The 14,485-nt window shown below is 32.7% G+C and overlaps 1 protein-coding gene across 2 annotated transcripts; it reads left to right on the forward strand.

Annotated features, from left to right (window-relative positions):
* The first annotated feature begins 5,543 nt into the window (after positions 1-5,543).
* Positions 5,544-14,257, forward strand: LOC121241189 (isovaleryl-CoA dehydrogenase, mitochondrial). Of its 2 annotated transcripts, none has more exons than XM_041138861.1 (15): positions 5,544-5,787; positions 6,087-6,170; positions 6,246-6,303; positions 7,179-7,303; positions 7,393-7,437; positions 8,442-8,490; positions 8,597-8,706; positions 9,737-9,813; positions 10,798-10,848; positions 10,947-11,011; positions 11,305-11,459; positions 11,560-11,600; positions 11,685-11,739; positions 13,184-13,240; positions 13,746-14,257. In XM_041138861.1, exons 1-15 carry the CDS (start codon positions 5,680-5,682, stop codon positions 13,890-13,892), a joined length of 1,227 nt encoding a protein of 408 aa, XP_040994795.1. In that variant the 5' UTR covers positions 5,544-5,679; the 3' UTR covers positions 13,893-14,257. The 2 variants fall into 2 exon arrangements, with proteins under 2 accessions (XP_040994795.1, XP_040994794.1); XM_041138860.1 differs by having other exon boundaries at positions 5,550-5,787; positions 8,597-8,713; positions 9,737-9,854.
* Positions 14,258-14,485: the final 228 nt, after the last annotated feature.

Here is a 14,485-nt window from a genome sequence, read left to right on the forward strand (position 1 = left end):
GGTCCAAAAGTGATTAAAAACATATTTTTGGACCCAAATTATAAATTTAAATTCGTAAATATGACTATAATTTAAAAATTATGTAGTTTTTAATAGTTTTTAAATTTGTTAGTGCATATTTTATGTATGTTTGTATAGTGAGATGAGATAAGATGATATGAGATGATTTTAAATGAGTTGAATAAAATATTGTTAGAATATAATATTATAATTATTTTGTGATTTGAAAAAGTTGAATTTTTTATTATATTTTGTATGAGTATTTGAAAAAATTGTAATAATGAGTTGAGATGGGTTGAAAGTATTTTTGTATCCAAACGGGGCAATGTGGGACTCCTGTATTGCCTTGGCAATCTATAAATGAGTCACCCTACTACACTACAACTTATATAAAATATTAAGTAAAAGTTCTACTTAATACATATTACTATATTTATATATAGTACAAATAATAAATATTTATAAATATGTATAGTAAAAATATATATAAATATATATTTATATAATAAGATATATAATTACGGGGAGAGGTTGGGCCCTCCCCGCCATCGCATGGGCGGGGCGAACGGGGTGCGGGGCCCGCTACGCACCCCTAAACAAAACGACGTTATAACATATCTTGAAAGAACTTTTCTCTCACTACGTTCTTAATTTCCAACCCCTTTTGCACCACGAGTTTGAATGGAGGAGACACCAAATGATGCATGGACATGAATAAATTTTTTACATTTTGCATGAATAGTAAAAAAAAATATTATCCTATTATTGGGTGTTCTTTTCAATTTATGTAGAAGTACTCGTTTAATCATTTTTTTTTGGAAAGAAAGATGCTTTATTAATCAATCAACCATTACAAAGCTTCATTTAAAACAATAGACTTAATACAATCAGGAATCATTTCCACATCTAACACAATATCCCTGTGACGAATAGTATCTTGAGCAAGGTAGTGTGCAGTTCCATTTGCTAGCCTATTTGTGTGATGAATAGATCATTGAGCAAATGACTTGAGCAATAATTTTGTGTCTTACAAAAGTAGGCCAATTGGGCTAATATCATGGCTATCTTTATGCAAATATTGAACCACTTGCAAAGAATCACCTTCTAGCATCACCTTTTTAATCCCCATATCCTTACAAAAATTCACAACCACTTGCAGGGCAACAACTTCAGCCATGAAAGAATTAGCAACTAAGGGATTTGAGTCACAACAACATCCAATTACCTGACCACTAGTATCTCTTATAATCACTCCAATGCCTACCCTTCCTTTGGATTGAGCACATGATGCATCCCAATTCATTTTAAACTAGTCAGCAGGTGGCTTGGTAAGATCTCTGAGCAGCATTAACACTTGGTGATGACTGACTTCCTCTCTTGAGCCATATGGAACAAATAGTAATCCTCTATAGCTTTGGTTATAAGGAATCTAGGATGATGAAACTATTTCCCATGAAGAACATAATTCCTTCTAAACCAAATTAATTTTGTAATCATAGTAGCCATGCCTAATTCTTTCTTACTCAACTTCTGATCTAATTCATTCCAAATTTATGCAAAACTATGACTTTGAACAAATAATTTCTGAATTCTTTTGTAGCCTATTTCCAAATATCTTGAGAAGCTACACAACTCCATAAGGCATGCCCCATAGTTTCAACATGAGATTTGCATAAAATACATGAATCATCTTTAGACCTTCCTCTTGCATAGATTTGAGGAAGTGGGGATGACATCTTGACATGTCTCTCCAAATAAACACCTTGACAGCATTGGCAACATTCATTTTCTATATTGATTTCCAGAATCCAGAATTACTACTGATATCTGAAGTGCTTGCCTCATTTATGGTAACAACTCCCTGTGAAGATGATATGCACTCTTCACAGAAAATTGGTCATTGTTGGTATAAAACCAACTAATTTATCATCTCTACCTCCTGAACTGATGGGGACTTTAAGAATCTGTTGGACTTCCTGAGGAGTGAATGATTGATGCAACAGCTGTTCATTCCACCATTTTAGATCTTGATCAATCAACATTGCCACTTTTGCTTAGGTCCAAGAGTAAAATTCGAAGATGTAATACTATGGCTAAAAGGTGTCGGTAGCCATTTGTCTTTCTAGATCCTCACCTTTCTGCCATTGCCAATTCTCCAATATAATCATTCTTCGAGTAACTTTGTCCCTGCCTTGATACTTCTCCACACATAGGAGGGTCTTGATCCTAGTCTTGCCTTTAAGAAGTCTTCCTGAGGAAAGTACTTTACTTTAAAAATCTTTGCAAGTAAAGAGTTAGGTTGAGTAAAAATACTCCAGCTTTGCCTGGAAAGCATTGCTAAGTTAAAGCTCTTAAAGTCCCTAAATCCAAGGCCTCCATAGTCTTTTGCTGCACCCAACTAAGTCCATTTCACCCAACGAATCGTAGAGTGATCCTTCTTATAGCCCCACCAAAATTTCTTGAGCATATTGTTCAACTTTTGTATAATAGACTTAGGCAGCAAAAAAATACCCATTGAATAGGTGGAAATTGCTTGAAGAACCGCTTTCATAATAATCTCATTGCCACCTGCTAAAAGTGCTTTAGTTTTCTAGTTTGAAATTCTACTCCAAATTCTATCCAAAAGGGAATGAAATGCAACAACTTTTGATTTACCAACAACAGCAGGGAGCCCCAAGTATTTCTCAAAAGGCCTCGAGGACTTAACTCCAGCAATTTGCATAATGTTTCTCTTAACATCAGTCGGAGTGTTTCTGCTGAAGAATAAGGAAGTTTTCTCTTTATTAAACATCTATCCCGAGGCTCTCTCATAGATCTCCAATCATTTGATTTTACGTTAAGAAATGTTGAGATCCTAACAATAAAAAAAAGTTGGATGAATAGAATTTTACTTTTAAGTATATCGAGTTAAGATTATTTGAAAATCTTGGGCAGGTCTGGGGTACAAGACAAAGCATAAAATTCTCATTTCATCTCATCTCATCTCATCTCATCATTACTCTCTTTTCAAATTTTCATACAAAATATAATAAATAATTCAACTTTTTCAAACCCCAATACATATTTTTCAAATCTCAAAATAATAATAATATTAAAATATAATATTTTAATCTTCAAAATAAAATATAAAATTTTCTTCTCACCCCCAAACCGGCCCTAGTGGCTCGATCCAAACATTGAACTCAAATCAGACAACTTGACAACCTTACATTTTATCCGATACTCAGTTACAATGTTAAATTATTTATTTATAAAAGAGGAACGATATTTCTAATTATATAATACGTGTCGTATATTTATTTAAAAAAATATAAAATTTATATAAAAAAATTATTTTTTTAATAATAAATCTTACATTTTTTTTAAAAAAATATATAATATTTACATAACTACTGTATCTAAGATTATTCTTTATAAAAATTAGAAAATTAGGATAATCCAAAAAATAAAAAAATAAAAAACTGTTATAAACTTTTGTACGTGGGAAATGATACTGCTTCTATTTTTTTAATATTTTTTTATTTAGTGATTAATGATGTATTTTTTAATAATATTATGATTTTTTTATTTTTTAAAATATTAAAAAATATTAAAAAATACATATATAAAAAAGAAAAAAAAAAAGAGACAAATCCTAAGACTAACAGTCTAGCGGTAGCTCCCACTCCGAGCGGTGGCTGTAGAGCCCTCCTTTGTATATAGGGCTGAGCAAAAATTCGACAATCCGACTCCGAATCCGACTCCGCTCCGGCTCCGCTCCGAGTCCGCTCCGACTCCGACAAGTCGGAGTCGGAGTCGGAGTTTTTTCCCTATTGGAAGTCGGAGTCGGAGTCGGAGTCATTGAAGAACCGACTCCGACTCCGCTCCGATCCGCCTCCGACAATCCGCCTCCGCCTCCGACTTGGTCCTCTGACTCCGCCTCCGATTTTATACATATTTTATAAAAAATATATGTATTTTTCTATATATTAATCATTTAAATTTTATACAACTATATCTTATATAGTTAGTTAAACTCAATAATATACTAGTTAAATAATATATTTATACTATAATATATAGACTAAATTGACTAATAAATAATAATAGTTTAGTATATGACTATATGTAAATATCATACTATTACAAATTTATAATATTACTACCATGTTACATGTAAGTTGTAACACTAAATTACAAATGTACAAATATAATAACATGTAATACTAATGTATATATAATATACTATAAAAACTAAGATGCATAATAACATCAAAATGTAATACTAATGGATAAACACTAATCTATAAATTTAGAATAACATATAATACTAATGAATAATAACTAAAGTATTATTCATATAAATTTTATATAACAATATCTTGTATTAATTATATTTTTTGACTTAATAAATTCTCAACATATTCCTTTTGATAAATATATTAGTAATACTAATATACATTAGTATATTAATTAGATTTATGGTCTAATACTAATACTATTGGTAATCCACTTTAACTAATACTAATATTTATACTAATACTATTATAGACTATAGTTATAACTTATAGTATTATACCTACACTAAATCACTGATTCACTATAACTTATACTAATATAGTTATGTTAAATCACTATAACTAAAACTAATGTAGTTATACTAATCATTATAAATATATATAGTATTAATATCACTACTAGTATAACTAATACTAATATTAATATACTAATACTATTAGTGTATTACTAATATTTATATATATTAATATATATATCAAGTATAAGAGATTAGAGATTTAATATATATAATATTAAATCACTAACATACTAATAGTATGATACTATAGTATTAGTAATTATACTATAAGATATAGTAATAGACTAATAGTATAATATATTAATACTATATTATATATAAAATAGTAATACTATATTTTGAATCTTCATTTCATATACGGTGCCTTTTTTTTTTAATATTCATATATAATAATATATATCATATATATAATATAATTAAAAATAGATTCATAGTAATTATAATAGTATACTATAGTAACTATATGGTGCTTTTTTTTTAATCTTCATTTCGTATACGGTGCATTTGTTTATTGTAGTGATTAGTTGGATGTGGATATAGAATCATGGACGATGGGAGTACATATAAAAATATGACTTTCTTTTTATTTTTTGAATGTATGTTAGTATGTTACTTGTTTTATTTAGTTGTATTTTTTATTATAATCAAAAGTTTAATAAGTTTGAATTGTAATTTTGAAAAAATTGAAATTTGAAAGACCACAATTTTTTTTTAAAGTGGATCAAATATGAAGTTTAAAAAAAATTTAAAAAAAAAGTCAAAAAATCCGACTCCGATCTGACAAGTCAGAGTTGGATCGGAGTCGGATTCTCTACATGTCGGAGTCGGAATCCGAAGTCGGATTCGACCTCCAACAAAGTCGGAGTCGGAGTTGGGCCGTCCGACTCCGAAACTGCCGGTCGTCAGCCCTATTTGTATATTATTATACACGTAAGTGTAATAATTCCTCGCCTACAAAAAAAAAAAAAAGTATAATTATTCCTCGCACTGGCAGACATATCTTCTTCACCATCTTCATCTGCTTCTCTATCATCATCATCTTCATCTGCTTCTCCATCTGAAAAGTCTCTCTCTTTCATTCAAACAAAGATTAGAGAGTGATAATGCAAAGGCTTTTCTCAAAGAGGTCTTTATGCGCTTCTGTTTTCCGAGGGAAGAGACAGTGCGCTTCCTTTTCTACGGCTCTACTCTTTGATGATACTCAGATACAGGTATCTCTCTCTCTCTCTCTCTCTCGCTCTCTCTCTCTCTCGGTATATATGTTTGTAATATACGTACCAGCTCATGAAGGGATTGGATTGGCGTTTTGGCTTGACTCTATTTTATGGGAAATAAGAGACAAATGATTTGTGGATTTTGATTACTTTCATCTGACTTGGAAGCTTTTTAGCTATAAATTTTGTTTTGTTTTTTTATGGAGCCCTTCTTCAACAATCATATGTTTGTTGTTTGGTAAGTGAATCCCATCATGCCTATTGCAATTTGACATCATCCTATGCAATAAATATAGTTCAAAGAAAGTGTTGCTCAATTCGCGCAAGAAAACATCGCCCCTCATGCGTCAAAGATAGATCAAACAAATTATTTCCCAAAGGTATGTAGGATTCATGCTCTTTTCATGGTTATAATTTCCCTTATTGTTTAAATATAATTGTATTTCTTGTTTTAGGAGGTTAACTTATGGAAACTCATGGGTGATTTCAACCTCCATGGAATCACAGCACCAGGTAGTGTTTTCACTATGTATAAGACTTTAGGTTCCGTTTGGATGATGATGAGATTGTTAGAATATTATTTTTTAATATTATTATTATTTTGGGGATTGGAAAAAGTTGAATTGTTTATTATATTTTGTGTGAATTTGTGAAAGTTGTAATAATGAGATGAGATGAGATGAAACACTTCTTGTACCCGAACGGGAGTTCTGTTTTGATCTTCATTAATTCACTAAAATGAGAAAGTTAATATTTGGAATTTCTTTTTGTATATTATAAATTGGTTCTGCAGTATATGGAATATGTGTTATAGTTTTGGCATTAATTTTTGGGATGGATTTGTTTGGATTTGTAGTTATCATATGCCAACAACCGTCTCATAGTTGGAATTTGGAGTCAGGGAATGTGCGTGACATCCTTTTTTTGGCCGCAATCAGTGCTGCTATGGGCTATGAATTGATCTCTTGTGGACACTCTAACTACAAACATATGTAGGAGAATTGTCTTCGAGAACTCTGGAGTTCTTTATGTGCTTTTAATGCACAATTAACTCGCAAAGCATGATTTGGTTATCCATGGAAAGAGTGTGTGTGAGTGGCATACTTTCCAAATGGATAAAAGTAAATCAAATTCTCCCACTGCTCCCTCCATGACATGAATTCGTTAGTGTAATTTTACAATAAACTCATGTTTAGTACTCTCACCATTTCCAAATGACTTTTCTTTATTAAGTTAACTGAAATATGTGTTTATATCTCCGTCATTTAGAAACTTTCTTGAATATAGTCCAGCATAAGTACTAGTTCAGTATTTCAGCTCATTCTTTATTTTGACCATGTTGTACTAGACTTTTAGAATCCAGTACTTAACTCTTGGTTCTCTTGTAGAGAAATATGGAGGACTTGGTCTTGGTTACTTGTATCACTGTATAGCAATGGAAGAAATAAGTCGTGCTTCTGGGTCTGTTGGCCTCTCTTATGGTGCCCATTCTAACCTGTGCATTAATCAGTTGGTAATCTAGAGAACCAATATTCATTTTTTTTAATAATCACTGGTGTCATTTAACTGTTCTCAATCCCGCTTTTTTCCTTCCTTTTGTAGGTGAGGAATGGAAACCCTGCTCAGAAGGAGAAATACTTGCCAAAGGTTCTATATTGATCCATTTTAAATTAGTTATTTCCATTAGAAATTTTATAACCATGCCTTATTATTTCTGATGACAAATATTGGCTTACTTCAATTTGATTTTGTTGTACTAATGCTGCTTAGTGGATTATTTATATACTTGAAAAGATCACTATGCTAAATATATAAATTGCCAAAATGCAAATTATTTTCAACTTGAAATTATTTTATAACCAAGATCTGTTCTGCTTGTGTTATTATTGTTGTTCTTATATGTTCAAATTGTTCTATGCTTAATTGTTCAACTGGTTCATCAAGTAAAGCATCGGAAGATATTTGATATAGCAGTTTACAATGGATACCAAACTAAGCAAATTATGTTCACTCAAGTAATTATGACATATATGAGGCTACGAAATGGAATTGCAAGCATGGCTTTTAGACTCATCTAGAGGCAATAATTAAGGTTTTTATTATATCCTTTGATGCAAGACCAGCCTTTAGAAATGGGTTATTATGTATAATGTACATAAGTTTGGAAGGCAGTAGGGTTGAGGGGAGGGAGATGGGTGTTGCCCATGGTGCTATTTCTGGATTCTGTGGGTAGTTTATTGAACAAGGAGATATTAAGAACCCAACCAGGCTATAATAAGAACCGGAGGAGAAGAGAAGGTAGACCACTCCCCCAGGAAATGTCATTGAAGTGCAAGCTTTTGATGAGTCCAAAAGAGAGAAATTTGAATATGAGAATGCGATAAAGGAATTGAACTCCACTGATTTATCAATGTCAAAAGTATATTTATGTGATAGACTTTATATGCCTATTGTATAATCCTTAATATGGTCATATTTTTTACTAATTTTGGTAATCTGCGCGCTCCTTATAAATTGAATTGAATTTTTCTGCCACTTCTAATGCATGACACCACTTGGCCTCTCACATACTCAATTTTTGTTGTCAAATCAATTCTCTCTGGTGTGATAGACTTCTTTGTGGCTAACCAAGTGAATCTCTTATTGTGAAGCTTATCAGTGGGGAGCATGTAGGAGCTCTTGCAATGAGTGAGCCCAATGGTAACTTATAGCTAGTACTCTGCTTTGGTCTTATATTATAGATGTTGTTGAAGGCTACCTAGCTTTTCTTAATGTAGGGTGGCTGATTTGTCTCTCTTGTTTTCAGCTGGATCTGATGTTGTTAGTATGAAATGCAAGGCTGACCGTGTAGATGGGGGCTATATTATAAGCGGGAACAAGATGTGGTGCACCAATGGCCCAGTTGCCCAGACATTGGTATTTTGTAGGAATTGCTTTCCTCTTGTTTTCATGTTTCTTATCATCATAAATTAGCTCATTGTATACTGCATGTAGAATGGACAAAGCAATCATTATATGTTGGCAAAATAGGTGTCAGTTTCCTCTGTATAAGATATGTGTCAGCCAGCATATGGTGTGCAATTTACCTATAAAAAAACATATGGCGTATACTTGAAATTTACACTCTGAATTTCTTTCTCATTAATATGGAGAGGGTTTCAGAATTTTTATAGTTCTCAGTGGAGAGAATAGGCTAACATGTTTCAATACATAAATAACTAGTTTCATGATAATCTCACAAAATAGCCATTACTTTCTATGGCAGTGTTAAACTCTTTACTGTCTCTAGTGTCTCAAATATTACTGGAAAGAAACTAATCTCAATACTAAAACATATAAACCATAGAGCAGGAGGTTGCTTCTATTTGAGTCTGAAACACCAATGCCAGCTCTGTTCATACATTAGCCCATCATCTTGTGAGGTTATGTTTCAGTGGTCAGAGATTGTGTTATTTTATAAAGTGGCTTCTTTAGCATACAATATCTTCTTGTTATTTTTGTAAAGAATGCGAGCTTAGCTTATTTCTTTTTTCTTCAGTTCCAGTTGACAAGATACTATCCTGACACTCGTCTTTGCCATTTAATTGACAGTAGGGACAAAGAGCCAATTCTTTCTTTGAGTTATAGGCACCCTTTAAAGTTAGAAAATAAGGAAAAAAATAAAAAATTTCTGAATAATTAGTTGTTTGCTTCTGAGCTATATTCTTCTGCATGTAAATAGATTAATCAGCATATTTGCTTAGATAGTCATGCATGTAGACAATCGTACATCATCTAAGTTCTAACTGCAATTTTTCTTAATCCTATTAATTAATTTAAGGGAAAAGAAAAAAACGCACGGATAAAGAGAATTTAATATAGCTTATACAACTATCAATTTTGCTTTCTTCGTTGCACTACTTTTCTTATATAAATATGTTATAACTGGTTTTGAGTATTGGGCCAGGTTGTTTATGCAAAAACGAACATCACAGCTGGCTCAAAAGGAATCACGGCATTCATCATCGAGAAGGGAATGCCTGGGTAGTTGCACAAAAGCTGATTCACTGGTTCTCTTTTCAAATGTGCAAGTCAAACATTTTATTGAATGTCATTGTGAAATGTACTCAAGCAATTATCTCATTATAGTCTGTAGCCAGTCCAAGAGTGGGTTTTGGTAATGGTGACTAATAGATGGCATAGACACTATTTTCAATTAGCATTAATATACATTGTGGTTTTCATGGTGCAATTGTTGGACCAGCAGTCACATGTCACATGATCAATGCTATTTAAGAAATGATTGTGACTGCCACATCAGCTGTAGAAAGTATATTTTGAAATAGGTGTAAATCATCAATTGTCCTAAAAGGTTAAACTAGTCAGAAGAGGTAAATTTTGATTATTTAAATTATATTTTAGCACTTCCTCTTATGTGTGGACCAGACTTTCCCTTCATAAGTGGGCCCAACACATGGAGTATTTAGGCCTTGTTTGGATAATGAGTTGATCTCAACTCATCTAATCATTACAACTTTCCAAAACTTTCAAACAAAATATAATAAACAATTCAATTTTTTCAAATCCCAAAACAAAAATAATATTAAAAAAATATTCTAAAAATATTTTATTCAACTTTCAACTCTCATCTCAACTCAACTCACTATCCACACCTCCCCTTAATTAGATGGGTGGTGAAGTGTAGAGTCGATGTTCGAATTCAAGATTTCTACTCTGATATTATGTTAAATCACCACTTGTACTAATAGTTTAAGATGATGGGAAGAAGTACATTTAATTATTTAAATTGTATTCCAACAGTAGGTAAATGAATAGATACTACAACAAGGTGGTATTATTCCTTTCATTTATAACCAAATGATTCTAAATTTATTTTTCACTGAAAATCACTTGAAATGATTTGACACCAAAATTAAGCAGGCTATTTAACCATAGGAGTTTGAAACAACAAATCTTGCATCCTTGATTTTACGTTTTTTAAAGCAAATGCTTTTTTATTAAATGCAGATTCAGTACTGCCCAGAAACTAGACAAACTTGGGATGCGAGGAAGTGACACGTATGTCTACATTGCTTTAAGTGAATTTATCTATGTAGAATCCCAGTTCCTGATCCTCTTTTCCATTGTTATACTAATACTGGCAATGTTCTGAGCAGATGCGAACTTGTCTTTGAGAATTGCTTTGTTCCAGAAGAAAATGTTCTTGGGCAGGAAGGAAAAGGTCTTGCATTCCTCATACTTTTGCTATTAGAAACGAATCACTTTAATGATACCGGGTCTCTACTGCCAGTGATGGCATGTTGCATGCTTAAATTTGACTACTCTTGTAATTTTGGTTGTGTTGATTGTTTTAAGCAAACATAGTTGCCACTGGTCTAAACATTGTTATTGTGATAATGCAACTGAGATGTTTCTGATTCTCATTCTAGCAAGTAATGAAGACACTCTCGTATATTTCAATTTTAGTCTTTGTCCTAACGTGATATTCTAATGGATGTTTGCGTTTGATTTCAGGAGTCTATGTCATGATGTCAGGGTTAGATTTGGAGCGGCTTGTCTTGGCTTCTGGGCCTCTTGGTATCATGCAGGCATGCCTTGATGTTGTTCTTCCTTATGTTCGACAGAGAGAGCAGTTTGGTCGTCCAATAGGAGAATTTCAGTTTATACAGGTTCATGATTATTATATGCACAAGTGTTCATTCAGATGTTGTGTAGTCGATTTCTGTTCATGTATCTAGTTCTTATGCTGATTATGACCCGAAATTACAGGGTAAACTTGCAGACATGTATACTTCTTTACAGTCCTCAAGGTGTGTGATTCTGATTTCATGACAGTGGTTTTGAGTCATCAATTTTCACATGGCAGTGGTTAACTATATCTTTTTTTGCCCCAGGTCCTACGTGTATTCTGTTGCAAGGGACTGTGACAATGGAAAAGTTAACCCTAAGGTGCTATTTGACACTTATTTTTCTTTTATTTTTATTTGTTACCTTTATTCTTTATTTTGGTCCAAGTATATATTCTCCAGGTTTAGGGTCTCTAATCAATATTTTCTGTCTTATCATTATCCATTCATCTTCTAAACATATGTCTACAATAAAATAATTTTGCCAGTTATGGTGGAGCTTCTGACGTCCATTCCAACCATAAAAGCTCTTAAACATATGTCTACAATAAAATAATTTTGCCAGTTATGGTGGAGCTTCTGACGTCCATTCCAACCATAAAAGCTCTTAAACATATGTCTACAATAAAATAATTTTGCCAGTTATGGTGGAGCTTCTGACATCCATTCCAACCATAAAAGCTCTTAACTATGTCTCACTTGTAGTCTTGTACCATTGTTTTTTTTTTCAGTTTTTGTCTATTGGGTAGCACCACTGTTATTCATGGTCTGGCAAGTAAAGAAGACTGACCTGTTTTGACTGCAAATACTGGTTAATCAATTCCTCTGTTGTATGGTCGTTAAAGTGTTTTAAGTGTGATATAAATTATTGGGCTATTTCTAATTGCTAACTCTTTTAGGATAATCTATTCTCCAAGATTATATATGTGCCTTTTCTCTTTAGGGTCAAACCTTGTTTTGGTAATCGCTTTTTTTTTTTTTTTTTTTTTTTGTACATTCAAAACCCTCATTCAAGGTTTATAAACTGATATCTACGATTGAATATTTATTATAATTGCCATCATAATAGCAGCTATAAAGCACATGGAAATTTCTAGGTGGACTGAAGATCCAATTTTATCATTATACATCTCCATGTAGGTAATCATAATCTACACATTGCTAGCGGTGCATATTGTTAGCTATTGATTTTCATTCATGTGTTTATTGTAATTTTGACCAAGTCTGAATAAATGCGCAAGGTTGATTCATGATTTCTGGTTAATTCCATTTTCATTTTAGCTCAAGAAATTTGGGTTAATGGCTTCTTTCTTATTCTTTGTACCAAATTTCATATGAAAAATTCTACTCATCATCCTCACACCATACACCACACAATTTTTTAATTTTGAATTTTTTTTCTCTTACCAAATGTGTTGGTGTATGGATGATTAGTGAAATAATTCAATTAGTTTAGGAAGAATAAAAAAAAATAATAATAAAAATAAATAAATAAAAGATAAAAATAAGTGTGGTGTGTGGGGATGATGAGTGGCAAAGCTCATTTCCTATTCATATAAATGTGGCTTTTCTGTTTTTCTATTGATTCTATGAATGACTTCTTAACAAATGCAATGCTTTCTGGTTTCAGCTATTTCTTTACTTATTTATTCTTGTGACTATTAGAGTGTCCAATAATGGAAGAGAGAAATTATGAGGTTCTCGTATAGTACCATAGGATGCTTAAACTGAAACATAAGCCAACTTACTTGAACACAAATTTTCAGGATTGTGCTGGAGTTATACTTTGTGCAGCCGAAAGAGCCACCCAAGTGGCTTTGCAGGTGAAAGTTCCTCGCAGCACTTATTTGTGCTCATTTCTTGTTTTGCTTATATATTGTTTGAAATATATCATTTGATGCAATCTTATTACTTTGCGATTTTTCTTCCCCCGTCCACTAAAGAAAAAAGCCCATGCTAGCATAACAAATTATCTTTAGTTCCCTTTTCCCAGTTTGGTGGATATCTTCTTTTTGTTGTATACTTTCTGTAAACTGGGGTAACACTCCTCTCATCTTAATAACATTTTAACCAACTTGTGAAAAGAAAATTCCAATGGTTTTTTCACTGAGAAATAAGGACAGCCAATCCAACAGAGTCCCTCCTTGTGTTGACCTGGGACCAATAGCACTATAGCAACAATTGAGTTCATTCTTTCTTCTTTTTTTCCCCTCTTGGCAAAAGTGGAGTTCATTCAATGAATAATATGCTACACCCGTACAAGTATATTTCCCACTTCCCACAAAATGGTTTGTCCACTGTTTCACTCGAATAAGTTCAATATTGCAGGCTATACAGTGCCTGGGTGGTAATGGATATGTGAACGAGTATACAACTGGTCGGCTGCTTCGAGATGCCAAACTATATGAAATCGGAGCTGGCACTAGTGAAATTAGAAGAATGATTATAGGTCGTGAACTCTTCAAGGAGCAGTAGGAGAGAAGCTGTGAGAATTTTCACAGTTGCTGGACTAAAGCATGCCCTAGTGGTCTGTTCCTCATCCAGGGCAATCATTTATGCAGCCCCTGCCGTTCATGTTTCTTTACAGTGAAGCGTGAAAGCTTGCTTCAACCAAAGAAAAAATTTCTCATAAAGGTGCATATGCGCTTATCGATTCATTACATGGATGTGAATGTTTTCACACAAAACATTTATAGGACACTATAAAGGTGAATCTGTAGAATTCTCAAAGCCTAATGTTTTTACAAAAAAATTTATGCTGTGGCCTCATATTTTTATGGATTCTGTAAATGCCGATTTCTCAAAGGATCTTGAATGAAATTCTTGTCTGGTTACACTGATTCATCATCTTAATTGATCTATGTTTTTGCTTTAGAGCCGGATTCTTAGTTCTAAAATCGGATGAGGATTTATGCCTCAAATGCTTTTCCCCATGTACTTTCTTCCATGGTAAATATTGTGGTAGACAGTCTGAGCCCACTTCGTTCCATTTCGTGCAAAATTCTACTCGTCATCTTTACACTATACACCACACATAATTTTTTAATTGTTAATTTTTTTCTCTTATC

The sequence above is a fragment of the Juglans microcarpa x Juglans regia genome, chromosome 7S (assembly GCF_004785595.1).
Source record: "Juglans microcarpa x Juglans regia isolate MS1-56 chromosome 7S, Jm3101_v1.0, whole genome shotgun sequence".
Lineage (NCBI taxonomy): Eukaryota > Viridiplantae > Streptophyta > Magnoliopsida > Fagales > Juglandaceae > Juglans > Juglans microcarpa x Juglans regia.